Source organism: Drosophila miranda, chromosome 4, assembly GCF_003369915.1.
Source record: "Drosophila miranda strain MSH22 chromosome 4, D.miranda_PacBio2.1, whole genome shotgun sequence".
Lineage (NCBI taxonomy): Eukaryota > Metazoa > Arthropoda > Insecta > Diptera > Drosophilidae > Drosophila > Drosophila miranda.
The window spans coordinates 22,851,976-22,873,115 of NC_046677.1; the positions used below are offsets into that span (position 1 = coordinate 22,851,976).

The 21,140-nt window shown below is 44.0% G+C and overlaps 2 protein-coding genes across 11 annotated transcripts in view; both read left to right on the forward strand.

Annotated features, from left to right (window-relative positions):
- LOC108162976 (CUGBP Elav-like family member 1) overlaps positions 1–16,093 on the forward strand; it is a 58,617-nt gene extending 42,524 nt beyond the window's left edge. For 7 of the 10 annotated variants that reach the window (XM_017297976.2, XM_017297975.2, XM_017297980.2 and 4 more), the window contains 5 exons: positions 3,770–3,948; positions 7,034–7,538; positions 11,489–12,115; positions 14,572–14,724; positions 14,789–16,093. In XM_017297976.2, the coding sequence (XP_017153465.1) occupies positions 3,770–3,948; positions 7,034–7,538; positions 11,489–12,115; positions 14,572–14,724; positions 14,789–15,060 (1,736 nt within the window). In that variant the 3' untranslated portion in view covers positions 15,061–16,093. Of the gene's footprint in view, positions 1–3,769; positions 3,949–7,033; positions 7,539–11,488; positions 12,116–14,571; positions 14,725–14,788 lie in introns of those variants that run through there. The other 3 variants (XM_017297977.2, XM_017297979.2, XM_017297981.2) reach the window with 3 other exon arrangements.
- Positions 16,094–16,752: 659 nt separating this feature from the next.
- On the forward strand, positions 16,753–20,891 carry LOC108161276. The gene is made up of 8 exons (XM_017295495.2): positions 16,753–17,922; positions 18,383–19,319; positions 19,378–19,609; positions 19,669–19,896; positions 19,962–20,204; positions 20,264–20,481; positions 20,547–20,600; positions 20,668–20,891. The coding sequence occupies exons 1-8, from the start codon at positions 16,863–16,865 to the stop codon at positions 20,792–20,794; spliced, it is 3,099 nt and encodes a 1,032-aa protein (XP_017150984.1). The 5' UTR covers positions 16,753–16,862; the 3' UTR covers positions 20,795–20,891.
- The last annotated feature ends 249 nt before the right edge of the window (positions 20,892–21,140 follow it).

Genomic DNA, 21,140 nt, shown 5'->3' on the forward strand with positions numbered 1-21,140 from the left:
GAGTTGGTCCGCTTCCAGAGGCTGCCAAGGATGAACTTACAATGCATATGCCACAACCGGAAGTCCTCCTCCATCCCTCCTACGCCCCTCGGCATCTCCATCCCCGAAAAAAGCGAAGAACTTTGCTGCATAATTGTAAGGCGGAAGGCACGGAAAGCGAAGGCGAAGGACGACGACGAGCGAAACGAAACGAAATGTTCGCCCAGCCAGTTGAGGAAACCAATTTGTGGTAATTGTCGTGAAATTGCAATTTCTGCAACTGTAATGGCCCAGAGGACTGACACACAGAGAGAGAGCAAGGGAGAGAGATAAGTACTGGTTGAGAGACAGGGACAGGGATAAAAGGGAGACTGACTTCACTCAAATGAGATACTCCTGCAGTTTGCTTCGCTGCGGCTTCCCCGAAAAAAGGTGAAAATGATAAACTGCCTAAAGCCGAATTAATGCGGAGATTGCTACCAGCTACCAGTGCTCGGTAATGGCAATGGGAATGAGCCATGGAAATGAGCCATAAACCTTAATGAACGAAGGAAGGGCTTTCCTTTTTGGGGACTGGGTGGCGGGGTGGGCATTCGATCTTCAACCAATTTCAACCACGTCAATGGCAAACAAAAGCGAATACTTCAGAATTCCATTCCCTTTTTTTATTCTCTTTGGCCTAGACCTGGACTTTCCGCCAACCGCTTTTATCATCAGTGGAAAAATCACGTGCGCATAAAACTTTCCAATCAGCGATGCCAAATACAAAAGAGGTCCTTAACAAGCTGCTCAAGTGCGGGAGTGCAGGAGTGCAGGAGGTGCAGCGTCAGAGGCAGAGGACTCAGGTGTCGGCAATAAGTTTTCACCTCCTTTTGTCATTCGTGCTATCTTCGGTTCGGGCAAAGTTTCAACTTAAAATGGCAAATCCATACAATAAATATATAAAATGTTACTTTCCGTGTCACACCTGAACTAACCTCAAATAAATTTCACACATGTGCCGGACAGAGACCCAAAGAAGGAGGGAGGCTGCAGGAGACATGCAGGAGAGGCTTGAACAAAAGCCGGAGAGAAGAACTATAACCAGTCCGTACTCCGTATATGTTTAGCGCACAGGAATGCCTCGAGTTGGAAAAAACTTTCCTCCGCACACACACGATAAGGCGTGGGGACTGGGGGGAGCCTTCTAACAGGTTGAGTGCGTTCTGAGTGCTCGGGCTTGGGGTCTCCACGGATCACCTCCACCAGGCAGTGCCAACGCCAGGCGAATGCAACAATTTCCAATCACTTCCCTTGCAGCGACACAATTTTCTATATTTATACTTTACGACACCCCTGCCATGAAGGGGTTTCGACACCAAGTCTGGGCTTTGGTGAATGTATGGATGCCCTTGAAGAAGCCAAAGCCAAGCCAGCGATTGAGGTTCTCTAGAACTGTAGGCCTTTCAGTTCTGTGGAATATTTTTAACAAAAAAATCATACTTTGAAGAGAGACCTAAACCCAATGAGGCCACTAATGCATTAGCCTTCCATTCATCCGTTGAAGTCTCGAACTGCCACTGTCTTCGCCATCTTACAAGCCCCATTGCTTAACGCAGTGATCCTCCCAACTCCAGTGCCAGTTAGAGTATCAAAAGTGGTTTGAACGCACGCTTAGTTTGTTTTTGAGAGAATTCCAGAGCAATCCCCCTCAGAATGCGTATGGCAAAACTTTGAGGGGGGTAGGGAGGAAAAAACAGTGGCTGCTGGAGAGTGTTCGAAAGTGTTGCAGAATGAAAAGTTTTTCCTTCTTATTGCTGCAGTCCGCCTGTTCCGTTTCGTTCCGTTCTTGTTGCATTGATTCGATTTGTTGCGATTGCGTTTTTAGTCTTTTGCATGTGCGCACCCCCCCCCCCCACCCCCTCCTCCACACCACCCAAAAAGTTTTGCCACTCCGGACTGGGGCCTCAGATAAAGCATAACAATTGCCATGCACAAAACTTTTCCCTCTACAAATGTTCTCTTTTTTGGAGGACCACCAGATCTAGTAGAAGCCCTCCCCCTCCCCCTCCACCACCCATATGTGCATATACAGGGCAAAGATGAAGACGATTTGTTGTTGCAGCTTAAAGTTCCTTTCCCTTGCAGATCCCAGCTGCTTACAAAGTTGTTCCCTGATTAATTGCACACTCCCCCGTTCGAGGGAAAGTCCCGAAAATATCACTCATACGCCATGTGTTGCACAATTTGGGTTAAATACTTGCGCTGGTCGATCGTTAAGCGGGTAAAGTCAGACACGCACATTGGGAGCTCATTAACGTATTTAAGACCCAGCTAAGAGTTCATAAAAAACATCTACTGAACATATTTTCACCTGTGGGGGGTGCAGGGTGCTGGATGTGGAGCCAGTGATGGGAGCAACAAATTGTGGATGCTAGAGAAGAGAGAGTTTCTAGAGAGTTTCCTTCGAGTTTTCTAGAGAAGAGAGAGTTTCTAGTTTCTACGGTTAGTCCTAGAAATCTTCAGGCAATTACAGAAGAGCATAAGAGGTAATCAAATAGCTCAATGTATGCATCCGACATGTATAAATATCCAACATTGTTATTGCTCAATAATTCTGTTAAAATCACAGAAAAGAGTTCTTCAATACAGTTCTATGTACATATGTAAAAAGTAGAGTTTTATGTTCGATGGCTTTATATAATTCACGACGTTTAAGGCAGCAGCTATAACAGAGCATAAGCGCTGTTAGCACCCCACTGGTACTGCTCCCGGGTACCGATCTCCGTTAACAGCCTGTTACTGCTCCCGGATGCCGATCTCCGTTAACAGTCTGTAGACGAAACCGATTACAGCGCACTGTTAACGCATTTACAGCTGGCTCGCACTCGCTCTTACGATCCACACGGATCGCACACCTGTAAAATACAGTGCAATACAGAAACATAGCATATCGCACCACGACTTGTGTACTGTACTGCTTTGAAATCATCACTGGAATCCTCCTACATCCCTTAAAACTCTATCCTCCCTTAAACACAGATCTAAAGATGGGGAATGGCGATGGGGAAACCTGCAATTTTAAGAGAAATTGCTGTACATTTATATAGCGAGACATATGGCAATTCCTTTCCAACTTGAAGACAAGTTTCAGCTTGAAAACAGCCAAATTCTCAGCTCTGTGTCACCTTTGTTTCCCTATAAGCTTTAAAGCTGCACACACTCATATCCCTGCACTCACATGCATACACCTGTGCGTGCGTGTGTGTGTGTGTGCGCACTTTTAATGCCATTTTTATGGCCACCATTTGGAGCGCACGTCAGTCATTCAGTCAGTCAGTTAGTCAATCAGCCAGCCAGGCAGCAGACCCAGCTTCAGCTTCAGCCTCAGCTGGGGCAACATTTTTACAGCCATGTGGATGAGGGCTGGATAAAGTACCGCACACCGCACCGCAAGCCATAATAATAGTCACTCCGGTGCTCGGTGCTCGGTGTCCGGACCCGTACTCGTACTCGTACTCCCTTCTGCATCGGCAACTCATTAAGTTTGGCTTTAAAACAAATGAAAACATTTGGCCTGCCGCCCGCCCCGCCCCCCGTCGATGTTGCGTAGTTGGACGACCTCTTGACCCGCCTCACGTAATTTCCGCAATTGTTATTTATGTTAATTTTGTGCCAGCATTCTTCTACTTCAACTTGTACGACCACGAGTAGAGGAGTACGAGTATTTACTTTATTTGTAACATTTTGTATGCATTCGTTTTTATTTTAAACCGAGCTTTCTGCTTTTATGCATTTGATGTATTTACAGAGCGTAAACTTTTCGTCGGGATGCTGAACAAAAAGTACACGGAGGCCGATGTGAGGCAGCTATTCACGGGCCACGGCACCATTGAGGAGTGCACCGTGCTCCGGGATCAGGCCGGACAGAGCAAGGGCTGCGCCTTCGTTACATTCGCAACTAAACAGAACGCCATTGGGGCGATCAAGGTGAGTGTAAAGGAGGGGATGGGACTGGGTGGGGGATGAGGGCTTTCAAGCCGGCTCTATGACAAATCTGAAAGGGGGGTATCAACTTTTCTATTCATTGCGAGGAAAGAGGCAGTCATCATATAAACTGGGGTACATTTTGTAGTATTTAAAGTGTTTTGAGACCAAAGTTAAAAAATATTGCAGTGTCTCCGGGCTGATGGCCTTTTACACATCGATAGATTGCAGCCAGGGTTCACAAAGATCCATATCGATACTAGATTATTCCACTTAGTATCTATATTGATCACAGATTTATGTTAGAACTTATTGCCTTAAGAGTTTTATTAAAGCAGATATTATTATGGGGATTACTACTCTGGGAAGAGTGTTCCCTAACGTGGGCAAAAATCACCTTTAAGTCCAATCAAAGCCCCGCTTAACAATCTCATCGTTTCTGCTGCTGTTGCTGCTGCCCCTGTGGTGTGTGTGGGAAAAACTGTCGCAATGATTAATTGCTGTGGCGGCAAGAGTCGCGCATATAAAACACGACTCCATCTCTCACATATTCTCAAGCACATAGCAACCACACAGATACAACCACACACAGATACACAGATACAGAGCTTCGTTCCACAATGGCAGCAGCAGCAGCAGCAGCGGCAGCAACAAAAACCGCATGCAACGGCAAACAGGATACAGAAACACAAGCAAGACGCCGCCTCTGGCAGCGGAAGAAGTCAACGGGAATCCTGGTGCCATCCAAGTAACCCTCTCTATTCCCTCTCACACTCTCACACTCGCACACTCACACACACTCGTACAGTAATGCAAGTTTTGCGCCGGAAACAGGCAAAATTACAAACTTCCGACAGCCAAACACACACAAACACATGTAAAGGGAGACACAGTGCTGGGGGCGGGGAGAGAGGGCAGTGCAGTCCAAGCATGTTGTCTCTGTCTCTGCTCTCTGTCTCTGCTCTCTGTGTATATTGCACATAATTTGTCGCCTTTTGCAAGATGAATGTTGTTGTGGGTGCTGCAGCCATTATAAAGCCATACATGCATACATTTACATTCACACTTGCAGGGACACCAACACACAGACACAGACAAATGTACAGGCTGCGCAGGCTTTGTGGTCCTTGGACCTTACTTGAGAAATCTTTTTGAGTTCCGCTATGATTAGAAGGGATCCCTCTAGCCCAGTATTTGTAGAGACTCTGATTACCTCTGGGCCCAAAAAACGTCCCACATCCAAGTAGTTAGAATCTCATGGGTTTTTTTAATTACTCAGTAAATACTTTTGTGATATGTTCCACACACGAGTTACCACTGTACAGGCATGTGTGTGGGTGTCAGCGATTTTAATGCATTTGAAGTCGCATTACGGGATGCCAGTCACGCACGAGCCAGCAATGAGCTTCGGGTAGCGCCAAGACCTGAAGATGGAAGACTGGACCCAAAGCTGATACTTAGGCTGCAGCTGGAGCAGGAGCTGGCCAGGACCAAAATGATAGCAAGGATTGCAGAGTCATTGCAGTCTATTGACGCCTGAAAGTATGCAGCGCCATCAAATGCAATCCCAAGCGATGAAATTGCCAACCCCAAAGGCCCCCTCCCACAAAACCCAAAGAATCTGAAGCTCAAGCTGAAGGCTGCCGGCAAAATGCATTTAATATTAATGTGCCATGTTTATAGCCCAGCAATTTATTCTCTACGGCTACTGCTCCTCCATTAACTCCTGTTTTTTCCATACATAAAACAGGAATAGAACCCAGAGGGACGAGCAAATGATGATAGCATTTTTCAACGCATGCAAATTTCCTTATATTTTTTGCTTTGCTTTGCTTTCGTCTCCTGCTAATTTGTCAAGTGGTTGGAGCTCCTCTGGAGCGAAGTTTGGAATGCGGTACGGTTCGGTTTTTAATGCTCACTCTTGGCTAACGGGTCATTTAACCCGTTTATGGTTTGCTTCTGGCCAGAACAGGACAAGAGAAAAGCAGCCAGAAGAGAGCCGGAAAAGTTAAGGGAAAAATTCTAGATATTTTCATACATTTTTTGCGTATTAAATGTTTCAAATAATTGAATCCCCTGGAATATTCCATCCTTTTCCTTTCCCATTCTTCATATATTTAAATACCTCCCCCTCAGGGGAGTGCCGCTCCTTCGGCTACTTGCTATCCTTCCACTTGATGTTGCACAAGCTGCACAGAAGACCCTCAAAAGCCGGGCCGCAGTGGGGAAACTGAGAACAGATAAGTTTTATGGCAACTGAGATGCGGCTTACAGCATCAGCATAAATGACGCGCACTTAAGCCGTGTCCCGGCCGACCACCTTGAGGCCCGGGCAGGCTCCTACCTCCGGCCTCAGCCACAACAGATCTGACAGACCAGAGACCCATTTGTCCGCTTAGGCGACTTAATTTACACCTTTCTGCTAAGCCCAAAAACAAACAAAAATCCCGCCTGTGCAACTCTGAACTCTCGAAACCAGGCCAAACATTTAGCCAAGGCTGCCATTTAGGTTGCGGTCCAAATAGGGGGGAGGGGGGTGGGACTGGGGCTGGGAGGTTAACCACTTTACTTATTTTCCGGTTTATGTAGACTTTATCATTGAAACTCATCCACGGCTATGGGCGGTTCTGGGCCCAAAACTTCCGCTCAATTGTGGCAACGGCGGCAACTCTGGCCTGCATCCTGCCTCCTGGCACACCGTGCGCCTCCGCCGCCGCCTGTGTATCGTGGCAGGCACCAGAAGTGCTCTTTAATTACATTGACTATAATTCTTGCGGCTCTGGCGCGACTTTTATGGCCGGCGCATTGTTTTGCCGCTGTGGCTGCCACTGCCACTGCTGCTGCTGCGTCTGCTCTTGGCTACAAAGTAATTAGGGAAATTTCCGACCTTTTTAAACAGGTCCTCGTAGTTACACAAAGTTGGTGGCTGGCAAGGAAGGTGTCGTGCATTTTGGGCAGGGATAGCTTCATGGAAATAAGCTCGATACTGCAGGGGCTTTTCCTTGGGTTATCAAACAGAGTACTCTTTCAGGATAAAAATATACAATATATGACATTATACACTAATTTTTCCCCATCCATTTTCCAGTCCCTTCACCAGAGTCAGACCATGGAGGGCTGCTCCGCTCCGCTTGTCGTCAAGTTCGCCGACACGCAGAAGGAGAAGGACCAGAAGAAGATGCAACAGCTGCATGCCTTCTGCGGCATCAATGCCCTGACCGGCCAGACGCCCAGTGGAGCGTCTGCTGCCACAACCACGCCCACCGCCAACACAGCCACCGCCCTAATAGCTGCCCCAACTTCGGCCCCGAGACCCAATCCATCGATGGCCGCAGCACTGGCCGCAGTGCCACCTGTCCAGCAGGCGGGAAGCGGTACACAGACAGCGCTCGTGTCGGTCCCGACATCGGCCCAGTTGAACGCCTCTCTGGCGCCCACCCTGCTGACCGGCAATCCGCACCAGGGAGCGGCAGCAGCCGCGGCGGCGGCTGCGGCAGCGGCCTATCTGGGCGGAGATCCAGCGGCAGCGGCCCACCTGCAGCTCTACCAACAGCTGCACAGCTACGGACTGAGTCCGGCTCATTATCTGCCAGGTGAGTGGAGGAATACTTCAGATGTTAAGAACCCCATATTAGGATGTTAAGAACCGTCCCCATCCCAACCCAATGATCCCCAATCTGATCGATCGGTTTAGCAAAAGATACAGATACAAATCCACAGCGTTGCATCATTCTATCTGTCTCTATCGTTTCATTATACTATATATCTATCTCTGTTCCGTTTCCACCCATTTGCTCGTTACTTTTTCCAAGAATTTTCAACGTGTTTCGTGTTCTTTACTTTTGTTTCAATCGCGCACTTTATTTGTGTTTCTTACTGCAACCCACGGATACCTAAAGATACTCGTAAATGATTCAACCTCAATTATAATTTTATTTGCGTGTTTTTGTAGTACCTATTTTTAACTTTCTTGTTGTCTTCTCATTCATTTTGTCGTGTTTTCTTCACTTGATCGATACATTTTCCACCCCATGTGTGTGTGTTTAGGGATTGATTAGAAAAGAGCTGCCAGGAATCTTCTCAAGAGGTTTTTCATACAGATCAAAACTAGGAATTTATTTTCTTGACTTTCAAAATGAAAATTAGAATGATCCCTTCATTTTTGTATGCTTAAAGTTGTAAAACATACCCAGAAAAAGCTATAGAAACCTTCCATTATTTAAGGCTAAAAACGGGGATTTTTGGCAACCCTTAGATAAATGACCTCCGATTTGCTGAAGCTTCGTGCACGGGCAGTTATTTGTTGGGCATTTAAAAAAGTCAACAAGAATTAATGTAAAAGTTACAAAAAAAGTTGCATTCTTCCCTTTTTTTGCAAATCTGTTGTTGCTTCATTTATAAACAGGAAACTCGGTTTAGACAAGGAGAGTATAAGGAATAACAAAAGGAGGAATAAGGGGACAACTGTCAAATAATTAATTTCAATTTAAGCAACAAAATTTGCATAAATGCAGACGGCTGACAGACAGCAAGACCTGAAGGACAAGTGAAGGAAACGGGAGAAAGGTTAGGCCAGGAGCAGGACAAGGACCAGGAACAGAAAGAAGGCTCAGCCCAGCCCAGCAGCTGAAGAGCAAAGCATGATGAATAAAACAAAAACATTGTAATAGGATTAAAAGGTGGACAACGACAATGACAGGGATGACAACAACAGCAGCAGCAGCAGCAGCAGAGCGATGATGATGGCCCCAGACGGACACACAGATTTCGGACTCGCACACAGACGAGACACAACCCTACGTACACACGTACAGGGCGTCAATGTAAACGTGTTGCATATGCAACGTCGCTTCATTAGAATGACCGACGTGCCACGCCCCACCCCCCGCTCCACCTTCAGTCTGGCCAGTCTCGACGTGAACGTGGACATTTTGCGCATAACAAATCAAGCACAAGAGAACTTGAACAAACAGCAAAACCGACGAAGAAAAAAAGAGAATGAAATACTCGTAAAAGGGGGAATCACAGACAGCCAAATGTTGAGCGGCGCGTGATGTAATCGCACAAAGAACAAAAAATTCCATCCAGGATGTAGAGTTTGGGAAAGATTGGATGCTCTTACGGGAGAGCAGATTGCTGAGAATAGATCTCCTATAAAAAGTCACCATCGTGATCTACCAAGAGAGCTTACATCCCAAAGTATCGATACACTCCCCAATACAAATAAATCCCTTTAAGCAGCCTGCAAGCCATACATCCCCGACCAAGACACATGAAAGGCGAAAGGGTATCGCAGATGGAAGGATGCCGACCTGACGGCAGTAACAGTAACAGTAAACGGTGGACAGTGGACAGTAAGCGGCGACAGTCAGGGCTGGGCTGGGCTGGGCAGGGCTGGGCTGGGCTGGGCAGGGCAGTCGGGCAGTTAGAAGGAACTTAGAGCGACGACGTATGCCACTTGAATAACAAATGACGTTTTTAAATGTCAGCCCCATCCATACACAGAGGAGCAGCAGAAGCTGGAGAAGAAGACTCAACGACACCGAACTCTGATGGCCAGCAAATGTACGGAACGTGTCCTCCAAGCTCCTTCATCCTCTCCACTCTCTTTTCTGGTATATATCCTTAAGTGCTGAATGAAACCGTTAAGTGGATGCGGCGGACCTGTAAACGTTTGCTGATTTTACCAATTTCGGCCAAGATGACGGGAAACTTTATTTAATTGTGGCCCATGGAAAAAGTGGCTTTCAAAGGGAAGCTAATTATTTGACAGGCAAGAATTTTTTCCCAGGAAAACTCGCATGAAACATGAAAAATGTTTACCCATATACATGCGAGGGAAGAACCCGCAAAGAAATAACCCAGAAGGAACGTCTTTGTCTAGCATTTTGTGTTGGTTTTTCTTTGCTCGCTGGCAAGTTGGAAATTTTTTACTAGACTTTCCGAAAGGCCCCCAGGGCAATGGCGCCATCAAAGGCAAGGAACCATAGAAGAGTGGAATATAAAAGCAGGCAGGGAGGGGCCTTAGAAGGGGTGCAAAAATAAAACAGGAGACTGCCCCAATAGCCTGGGGAGTGGAGCAAGGGCGCTGGCATGTAAAACAAATGCAATTCCAATGTGGCAACAGCAACAGCCTGAAGTTATCCGCAGGTGAGAACACTTAAAGTTTTATTATGCCCACAAAAGGTGTTGCAGGAGAGTGGGATTCCACATCTAAGGATAGTCCAACTAAACACACACACACACACCCATGCCGACCCCTGGCAGCTCATTCAAAGAGAGAAAGCAATTTTTGTGAATATTCTTTAAATATGCTAGACAATACCCCCCACACCCTGTACCCCACGTGAATGTCTGTGTCCATCTCTCTCTGCTCCACACACGCATACGGCACCTGCCTGTTCGCCCTGTCTCTTTCTTATGTGTTCCTAGGATCCTTGTTTTGTGTAGAAAAGCTTTCACTCATTCGCCCGCGCCGCCAAGTATGCAACATGGGATTGAATCCGGAAACCGGAAGTCGCCCTTCATTTCCTGTTTCTTTTTGCCAGCCTCTTAAAATTGTACCTCATTTCTTTACACAATTTAATTTAGTTAAATTAAATTTGATAAAGCTTATGGCTAACTGCATTCGATTGAACTGAGATTTATGTATTTATTTAACTGTCTGAAATTTGTCCTTGGTTTATATTTTTATTTATTTTTTTATTTTATTTATGTATGATTTTTATTTATTTACTTAATTTCTTGCATCCCCGCCTTATTTACCTCAATTTTATTTAATTTTCTCAATTACTTTCTTATTATTATTTTGATTATAATTGAATGGAAATTTGTTATTTAATTTATCAAAAAAAAACTTTTTAATATTACTCAATTTTATTTGGAAATTGAATCATTTTTTAACTTTAAATTACTTTAAAATTTCATAATTCAATAACTAAAAAAAAAAATGCAATTTAATTCAAAATTAAATTATAATTTCCATTTATTTAGTCTTGTTCTTATTTTAGTATCTAATAGTTTATTTATTTTGTATGTTTTTTGATTTTATCATTTTATGTTTTACATTTTCATTTTGTTCTTGTTTTTCCTTTACCCGTTTTCCCTTTTTTTCTTCATTTTCTTGTTCCGTGATTTATTTTTTAATTTTGTTGATTTACTTGTATTTGTTCTGATTTGTATGTTTAAATATTTACATGAATTTTTATCGATCAATATCGAAAAAAAAAAAAACAATAATTGCATTGCAAACAAAAAAAAAAATTAAAATCAAAATTAATTTTTTTTGTATAATTTTTGTAAATGTAAATAATCCAATTGGGTGTGTGTTTTCTTCTATGTTTTTTATATATAAATATTCGTTGAACATTTTTTGGTATGTCTATGATTGACTCTGTGGTCATGTACAAAAAAAAAAACAATCAATCAATCAATCAACTCAATCAACTCAACCAACTCAACCAAAACCTTAAAACCATAAAACCAAAAACTCAAAAACTGTACAAAAAAAAAACACAAACAAAAAATAAATATGGAAAATCAGGACTAAACTTCCATCCACCGGATAACAGTGCCCACCACAGCCAGCACGGCCCATCCGGGGGCGGCGCCACATCCGTCGGTGCAGCAGCAGCAGCAGCAACTATATCGGCTGCAGCAGCAGCAGCCGCATCCGCAGCACCTCTCTCACTTGGCAGCGGCGGCCCATCATCATCCGCAGCATCATCCCTCGGCGGCGGCGGCGGTGGCAGCGGCAGCAGCCTCGGGCTCCCTGCCGCCGGGCATGCTCCTAGCGCTGGACTGCTCGCCGCTCCATCCCTGTCTATGCAGAATCTGGTAACCCTGCTAGCCGCGCCCACCTCCCACCAGCACCAGCACCACCAGCATCCATCGCTCACCATCGCAACCGCCCCCAACAACAACAACAACATCAACAGCAACAACAATAACAGCAGCAGCATCCACAGCATCCATAACCACACATCGACCAGCAGCAGCCTCCACCAACATCGCCAGCAGCAGCACTCCCTGGTCTACGCCCAGGCCGGAGCAGCGTCCTCCGCCGGGCAGCTGATTCAGCACCCGTACAGCATGTCCCAGCTGATGGGGCACGCGGCCACGCCCTCACCGCAGTCGAGCGCCGGCCAAACGCTGTCGCTGAACGCGCTCTGTAAGTAGATCGAACCCCCGATTGTGCCTATCCATGTATCCTTGTATCCATGTGAGTGTATGGTGTACTGTACACTTGTACTCCGCCTGTGTGTGTGTGTGTGTTTTAACTGTTTTGTCTTGTACTGTACTAACACGAAGGTTGAACCTCGAAAATTTACTTACACTAACCCACAAACAAAGAGAACCCTTTGTCAATCCTGCATGTGCCCCGCTCCGCTGCGTACTACACAAATCATCTTTCCAGACTATAGTATCATTTATGCCTAATATATCGTTTATGCCCCTTGTACGAGATTAATAATGTTCTCTAAGAAAAATTTAAGAAAATATAGGAATTGGTAGAGTAACATCCAAGAGGTAAAAAGCCAATGACGAATGAAGAATTGGTATAGGCCATTATTGCAACATCTTATATGACACTTTGAAGGACAAATCACACAATCTGATAAATAAATCCCTGGGGTTCCTTCAGAACTCTTCAGTCTTTTTACCAGAAGAAGTAGAACAGATAATCGTTAATTAAAAGATATTTCTTTTAAAATTATAGAGAACATTAGATTTCACAGTCCCTAACTAGGTAAATATTTTACTATTTACAAATTTTGAACTTGGAGCAATACGAAAATATGCTTTCTAACTATATTCCAAGCCCCCAACTGGTTATTCAAAATTTTTTCCCTTTCCCTACAATTTGATCCCAGAATCCCTTCTATCTGAATCGAGCCTCTCTATTTCTCTATTATTATACAGACGCTCGGTAAAAAATAAATATACACTAATATAAAACCTCTCCGAATTCCCGCAGGGCCTGTCAATTCCAAAAAACTCTATTTTTAATTAAAATTCTTTATATATTCATATCTTTGTTGGTCTCTCCATAACACTAATACTAGTAGGTTCTACATATGTATGTATTCTAATTTAAATTTTGGTGCTCTCCGTATATTTGTTGTTTGTGTTTATCCGTTTGCCCATCTCTGCCAATAAAAAATGATATTTCCAGCACAATAGATGAGTAAAAAATGAAAAGCGTAGACATATTTTGCATAGTGGCCATAAAAAAAATGAAAAAACCCAACCCAAATGGCAAAAATAATTCAAATCAATGTTGCTGACAAAAGGAAAAAAATTGCAGTCCATACAATGCATTGTTGATTGCATTTAAAAATAGAAATACTAGAAAAATAATAATAACAATATCAAAGGGACATTTTCGCCGAGCCAGGCAGCAGCTTAATATTGACAAGAAGGATAATTCTTTACATTAATATTTCGAACAAAAAAGGGAGACTAAATCACACAAAATCGTTTCAACGTCAAAGCTTTCATGTGGGGTTGATCTATTTAAATCTGGAACCGATTGGGTTGAGAAAAAACCTGTATCTTGGAAACCATTTTATCCGTTTAGTAGCAATATTCCACTGGCCCACAATCAAATACCCTTTCAACTTTCTTTTATACTCTAAATGAAGACCTAAAAAAACGTATGGGTTTCGCTTTATATTTTTTTCATGCCAGCCGGTCGTTGGATAAAATCCTGGACATGCAAAAAATTCTTTCGGACTGAAAAACTTTTGAACAAACGTTAATTGGCCCACATGAAACCACATCATATACAGAAAGTTTCCCAATAAATTTTAGTCCGTTTTTTCCACATCACCCCCTCCCCGCCCCGCCGATTACAGTTCATTTTCAATTAGTAAACTTCAGTTTTATGGATTCCGCAAAACATGAAAATTAATTTCCATCTAAAATGGCGGAGTACCCGCAAATGTTTGCGATGAAAAATGCACTCCAGTAATTTGCAGGAACATAAAAAATACAGCCATGAAATGCAATAAAACCTTATGAAAAAACTAAAGAATGTAATAAATTTTTAGTAGAAAGGAAAACACCAACAAAAAAAGGTGCAGATTATTGCACAAAGCGAGCATCAGAGGGCCAAGGTGTTTGGGTAGCGGGTGGGGGCTAAGGGGCTGGCAGGCTCGATTAAAATTGGCGCCACGCTGGGAGACCAAACAACAAAGGCTAACAAATTTTTCAGGATACAAAAATACACAAAACAAAGGCAAAAAAAAAGAGGAGAAATAAAAGAAAATATCAAATTTAATAATGGAAGGGACGACGAGTGAAACAAAAAACATTACAACGCCAGAGAGAGGGAAAAGTGAGAAAAAAGTAATAATAAATAAAAGGGAAAATCTCATATGCGTTAACTCAACTCGAGGCACGTTTATTGTTCAGATGTAACTATATATTCCATATATATATATATCTATTTGTGTCTCTTTCTCTGTATGTGTGTGTTCCCGTCTCCATCTGTGCACGAGTGTTGTTCCTGTGTGAGTGTTCTGTTTCTGGTCAAGTTTTGTTGTTTCTAGGAAATCCATATTGAGATATATAATTTTTCTATAAATATCGAAATATTTAAAACTATTTTGCTTACGATTCCAGGGAACGCAAGTGCCGCAGATCCCTACACGCCAACCCTGAGTGGACTGACAAATGGATCGGTGCCAGGTGCTGCCTATGGAGCCTCGTCACAGTCCCTGAATGCCAGTGCCCTACAAGCAGCCGCCGCAGGCGTGGCTGGCAAACAGATCGAAGGTGAGTCCAAGCCAGAATAAACTATCTAATATCCACCTTTACTTAAAAGAACTCTCCCGCTCAGGTCCCGATGGCAGCAATCTGTTCATTTATCATCTACCTCAGGAGTTCATCGACACGGATCTCGCCTCGACATTTCTGCCCTTCGGAAATGTGCTGTCGGCCAAGGTGTTCATCGATAAGCAGACGAACCTATCGAAATGCTTCGGCTTCGTATCGTACGACAATCCACATTCGGCCAATGCGGCCATACAGGCGATGCATGGTTTCCAGATAGGGACCAAGCGCTTGAAGGTCCAACTGAAACGTTCCAAGGATGCGGCCAAGCCGTACTAGACACATCTACACACATCCATGTACACCCCTGCAGATAGGCAGTGGTTGGAAACTATAGTTTTAACAATTGTGCCTTCTAAGCAAAGTTCGGAAACCAAAGGACCAATTACAAAAATGTATCTGATAAGTGAACACACCACACACACACACACACACACACACACAGCTAAAGCTAAAGATAAATAGAAAGATAAAAGTTATAGAACGCACAGAAATAAAAGATGGAACGGAACGGAACAGAACGAAACGGCAAACACACACAAATCCAACCAAAGAAGTAGCCTGAAAGTTGCATCCTTGTTGTAATCACATTTGCTGAAAACCCATCAACCATTAACCACCATCAACCACTACCAAAACTATTCAATGTGGTCGGCAAACAAATCCAAAAAACAAACCCAAAAAATACGAGTAAAACCCCAGAAATATGAAGCTGCGTTGTGTGGCGCCAAAGTATTTTTCAAAGCCAAATAGTTAAGCAAAAGCAAAAGCAGAAACCCAGGAAATGGCAGGCTAAAAGGAATATCATATTTTGCACCAATCAAATGAAAAACAATTTAGCAAATTAATCTTAAGTTACATAAGTGATAAGAATACAAAAAACAAAAAATATGTATACATAAAATAAAATGTAGTAGGGCACAAAACAAGCCGCAAAACATTCGAAATTCCGTTCGTTGGAAGCAACAGCTAAATGAAAGCCTTAATAAACTAAAATAACTGGTAGAAAATTCTGTGAAAAAACATGAAATCATCAATTAACTAATAGATGTAGTTGCTATCTTAACAAACGTCACACAAAAAATATACATCCAGATCGGGATGGGGATTGCTTATATTTCATCCTTAATTCAGACATCATTTTATAGTCATTAATAGTTGTAAACTATATTCTATTTTATTTTATCTCGCATCAATTGATTTCAATACAAAAACACACAATTTGTTGTTCAATTTGTACTTAAATTGCACTCTACGTTGAAGAGCAAAATTTAATTTTAAACATAATAAATATTATATATTGAGGATTCAAGCATTTTCATGAGTATTTGTTTCGAGAGGTCAAACAAATTAAAGAAAAAAACAGACCAAATCTAGAGGTTTTAAAGATTTACAAATAAATAATAAAATATTTAAAAAAATTTCTTTGGCTAAACGTATTTTGGTTCTACAAAAAGAAGAGCCTTGAAAAGGGCTAAGAGCGTAGAGTTCTTATTCTATTCTATATTCTGGAAGATTTTTGAGATGCATTTAAAGGAGTTTCAAATTGCATCAAGTAAAATAAAAACTTCAAGAAAGTCCGCTACCAGCTCCAGACCTTCTATCTCTCACACGAGCTGCTGGAATAGTTTGCTGGGAGAGGTGCTATTGTACATGGATTCTTTATGCGCCACTGACATCTCAACTGGCGCTGATAGCTGGCATAGGGAAGAGGAGAGCAGCAGTGGGGGACCATAAATCAAGAGCAGCCTGCAATGGCTCTTTCTTTTCAGGGTCCTCCTCGGCAGCCGCATCCTTCCCCTGGTCCTCCGTTCCTGTTGCAATTCAAATGTTGGCGTTAACGCATGAAATATGCATATGAATGGCATTGCTGAATGTGCAGCTGTTGTCTGGAATACCACCTTAGTCTGGGTCTCGTTTTGCATGTGTCCGGGTCCGAGTAGGCATTATTTTAGCTTCAAGATTCATGACTTTCATTGGGGTCTTGCCAGGTCTCAGTTCTCAGTTCTAAGTTTTCAGTCATCTGAAAGCACAACTTCTACTGCAAAAATAAAAAGTTCTAGCAAAAGTTTTGATTCAAAATGGACAAACGAGATAAGGATCAAAAACCGGGATCACAGGGTCAACGGCCCAGCCCTCCTCCAAAACCACAACGTAGCGGGACATCAACGAATCAACCACGTGGCGATCCACTAACAACGCAACCAAGTGGAAGTCCACATCCACCGCCGACTCAACCACATGGCAGTCCACCGCCTACACGGCCTCGAGGCAGTCCACAGCCGACTCAAACCCTTGCCAGTTTACGGCCGATTCAAACCCTTGCCAGTTTACGGCCGATTCAAACCCTTGGCAGTCCCCGGCCGACTCAAGCCCCTGGCAGTCCCCGGCCGACTCAAACCCTTGGCAGTCCCCGGCCGACTCAAGCCCCTGGCAGTCCCCGGCCGACTCAAGCCCCTGGCAGTCCCCGGCCGACTCAATCCCATGGCAGTCCCCGGCCGACTCAATCCCATGGCAGTCCCCGGCCGACTCAATCCCGTGGCAGTCCACCGCCGACTCTACCGCGTGGAATATCGCAAGTGACTCAGTTACGTGGCATATCGCCACTGCCCCACCCACGTGGGCTCCCACCGATGACTATGCCGCGTCCTTCGACACAATACATGGCCGCACCAGGACCAGCACCTGGACCAGGACCAGCACCTGGATCAGGACCAGGACCAGCACCTGGACCAGGACCAGGACCAGGACCAGCCACCAGGCGGGGACAGCCTCCTTCTCGTGCCCAGATGGCCCAACGTGTACCCGTGCCGGAACCATCTAAAGCCTCATCGCCCGTTGGGGCCTCACCGACCGCTGCCCGACCTGAGCCGAAACCGCCATCCCGCCAAAAAGCGACCATCGAGGAAGCTCCCGAAAAACCGAAAGAGAGGAAACGAGTTCTATTCGGAAAGAAGAAAGAACCAGATTCTAGCCACGATAAACCCCCAACGCCGATTCTGGGTAGACGCCCAAGGTTCAACAAACGCCAGATGACACAGGTGAAGCAATCACGGATTTACTATTCGACTGATGAGGAGGTACGCGATGCTCTTATGGAGTTTGGAGTATTCCTCATTTTCCTAGTCCTTACATCAATTGGTGAGTGAAACGGCCGAGAATATTCTTGTCCAAAATTATAATTTATTTGTCATACATCGAGCATTCAAGTCCACTTCGATTCTTTGTCGTTCTTCTTAATATTCCTCATCCGAAAGTGCTGATTGGTTCCATGCACAAAGAATGTCCCCATCGTTATGCGTTCAAATTCAAACTTGACTCAGATGTTGGGAAAAGTGCAACTACCTGAAATTGAGACACCGCCAGAAGCATTGAACGATTTTCTCATCGCCACTGAGCCAGTCCATTCGCACACTCAATTCATGCTTTCAAATGAAACAGAAATAACTCACCGAGTCTCTTAGCCATTTATATTTTTTCAAACTGGCAGACTGCCCCCCATTCTCGAGTCAGTAGTCCTTATGGGCGATACATATATTTGATCAAAAGTATAAATTCCTGCACATACAATTGCTTGGCAAATTACCTTTTTTCCTTTCAGTGGCTCTTTCGGTGCGAGGACCGTACATGTATTACCTGAACAATACGATAAAAGAACTGTTTAGCGTACGTGAAATGGTTGTGCAGCCCACAGTGACAATCTCGTTTGAGAAAATACTCACGGTTTCTGATTGGTGGGACTATTTGGATAACAACTTTTTGGTAACGTTGCACGGAGGTACGACTATAACCCTAGACGATGGTACGTCGGTCGACACATCTAACTCAACAAGCGAAGTCGATGACGATGAGACCGAAACAAACTCAACTGCTGAAGAAGATTCTAGTCCTGAAGAGGAGTCGCAACGATTCCGACTCACCGAAGATCGCTTGTATATGGAGGATGGATATGTGGAGATCGACGATGACACTGGAGATAAAAGTTTTAGAAATGAACGAACCGAACGGGAGTTCAGGGAAATCGAAGAAAAGGACAACCCTGGTAGAACCAAGGTGGACAAAAGACAAGCTGGTGGTGCTGGTGATGGTAGCAATGCATTGGGCATGTTGGCCAACGACTCAAAACATTCGATCAACTATCTCAGAGGACGTGTGTTCCTGCGGGAGAACCTCATGCTCGGTCCGCCGCGCATTCGGCAGATACGCGTCCGCAAAGGGAGCTGCTATGTGAACGACGCCTTCATCCGGTACTTCAACACCTGCTATGCCCCATACTCAAAGTCGGCCGAGGACACCAGCAAGACGCACATGGGCACTCCATTTATGTCGATGAGCGACCTGGGTTCCACGCCCATCTGGACTCTGCTCACCTTATACCGCTCCGGTGGGTATGTCGTTGATCTGAGCTACGAGAAGAATGCGAACAATAAGAAAATCAAGGAACTGAAAGACCTCAACTGGGTGGATCGCGGTGCGAGGCTGTGTGTGATTGAGTTCAGTATATACAATGAGAATACGGATATCTTCCAGAGCGTCAAGTTGGTATTATCTTCAATAGGACGTTTAGCAGCTATTAGGGTACTCCTTCTCCTTCAGATTAATAGCAGAAATTCCACCAACGGGCTGCATCATACCGCAGACACACCTGTGCACTGTGAGAGAGCATTCGTTCTTCACGGAACGTAGTCTCTTTTTGATGGTATGCTATATATTCTGGTATGTGATGATCGTTTACTACACGATCTTCGAAACGAATGAACTACGCAAGACGGGCTTCAAAATCTACTACAGATCATTGCTCAATGTTCTCGATGGCATCGTATTGCTGGTAAATATTTTCGTAAATTAAAACCAAAGTTCTTCCTCATCTACCTCCTCCGTTCGCAGTTTTGCTATCTGGCTTTCGTCTACAACATCTGGCATACCTTCTATATTAAATCTATTACATCCATCCAAAAGATAGATCATGGCTTTCTCTGTATCGATTATCTTTGCTTCTGGAACAACCTTTACGTGGATATGATGGCCCTATTGGCTTTTCTCGTGTGGATCAAGATATTCAAGTTCATCAGTTTTAACAAGACACTCGTTCAGTTCACAACGACACTGAGAAGGGTATTTCCTTATACAAACCAATTCAAAACAAACCCATAATTTATACGTTCTTTGTTAATTCGTAGTGCTACAAGGACTTGGCTGGCTTCAGTCTCATGTTTGGGATTGTTTTTCTGGCCTATGCTCAGTTGGGTCTCCTGCTTTTTGGCACTAAGCATCCAGACTTTGATACCTTTACGACCTCAATCTTGACGATGGTTCGCATGATTCTGGGCGACTTTCAGTATAAGCTCATTGAGCAGGCCAACCGAGTGCTGGGCCCCATCTACTTCCTCACCTACATTCTGCTCATGTTCTTCATACTGTTGGTAAGATTTTAACATCACTCTGGACACGCTCTGAATTTTCATGGGTTGTCTTCCATTAGAACATGTTCCTGGCTATCATAATGGAGACCTATAACTCGGTGAAGAGTGAAATTACAACGGGACGCAGTCATTTGGGCTCGTACATCTATAGGAACATTGGTATAGCCTTCAATTGGATCTTCTACTTCTGTCTAAGGCGTCGCCGTCAGCGTCAGTCCGATGCGGCTGGCTTAGCCGTAGCAGCTACGGAAGACCCAAGGCAAACTAGATTCCAGCGGTAAATTTACTTGGTTGAAATGTTCCATATACGTTCTGGCTTTATCACTCCATAATCTCTTCTAGTCCCCAAAATTTTGAAGATACTAATCCAGATATAGAAGAGAAGGAATTGTATCGGTAAGAATATTCAGCGTTCGCTTCGAATATTGTCATCTTCGTTTCTTTTGTTTGCCAAAATCTTTAGGCTGAAAAATCGCGTGATGCGGCTTGAAGATATTCTGGAGCAGTTGGTCAACAATTTGGATATAATTAAAAATCACATAGACAAAGGCCACTTCAAAACGAAAAAGAGGAAGCCAGCCATGTCTTAAAAGGTCACAGATCTAGGTAACAGTGCGGTATGGTTCGTTGGCAAATATAGAGATATGAATTGAAAAAAAAAAGATCTTAGCAAAGACTGCAAAATAATAGTCAACAAATTCTAATTCAATTTTCGTACCGGTACTTCAATTGTATTTTGAGCGATCGTTCGCGTCGCCTCTAATCACTAGGCACTCGCGTGCGTCGCCAAAGACTGTGTATTTCGTGTTTGGATTCTTCGGACCGCAAATAACGTCTTTTGTGCGCCTCGGCAGATACTGTAGTTTTTGATTGGATTGTGGGGACCGACTCAGCTACCCAAGACAGTGGGGCCGCCTCCTCTGCCTAAAGGGCATC

Coding starts and splice junctions, on each gene's coding strand:
- LOC108161276 (XM_017295495.2), top strand. CDS start 16,863: ATGGACAAACGAGATAAGGATCAAAAACCGGGATCACAGGGTCAACGG. Junction 20,205..20,263: donor TCATGTTCTTCATACTGTTG/GTAAGATTTTAA, acceptor GTCTTCCATTAG/AACATGTTCCTGGCTATCAT. Junction 20,601..20,667: donor GAAGAGAAGGAATTGTATCG/GTAAGAATATTC, acceptor CAAAATCTTTAG/GCTGAAAAATCGCGTGATGC.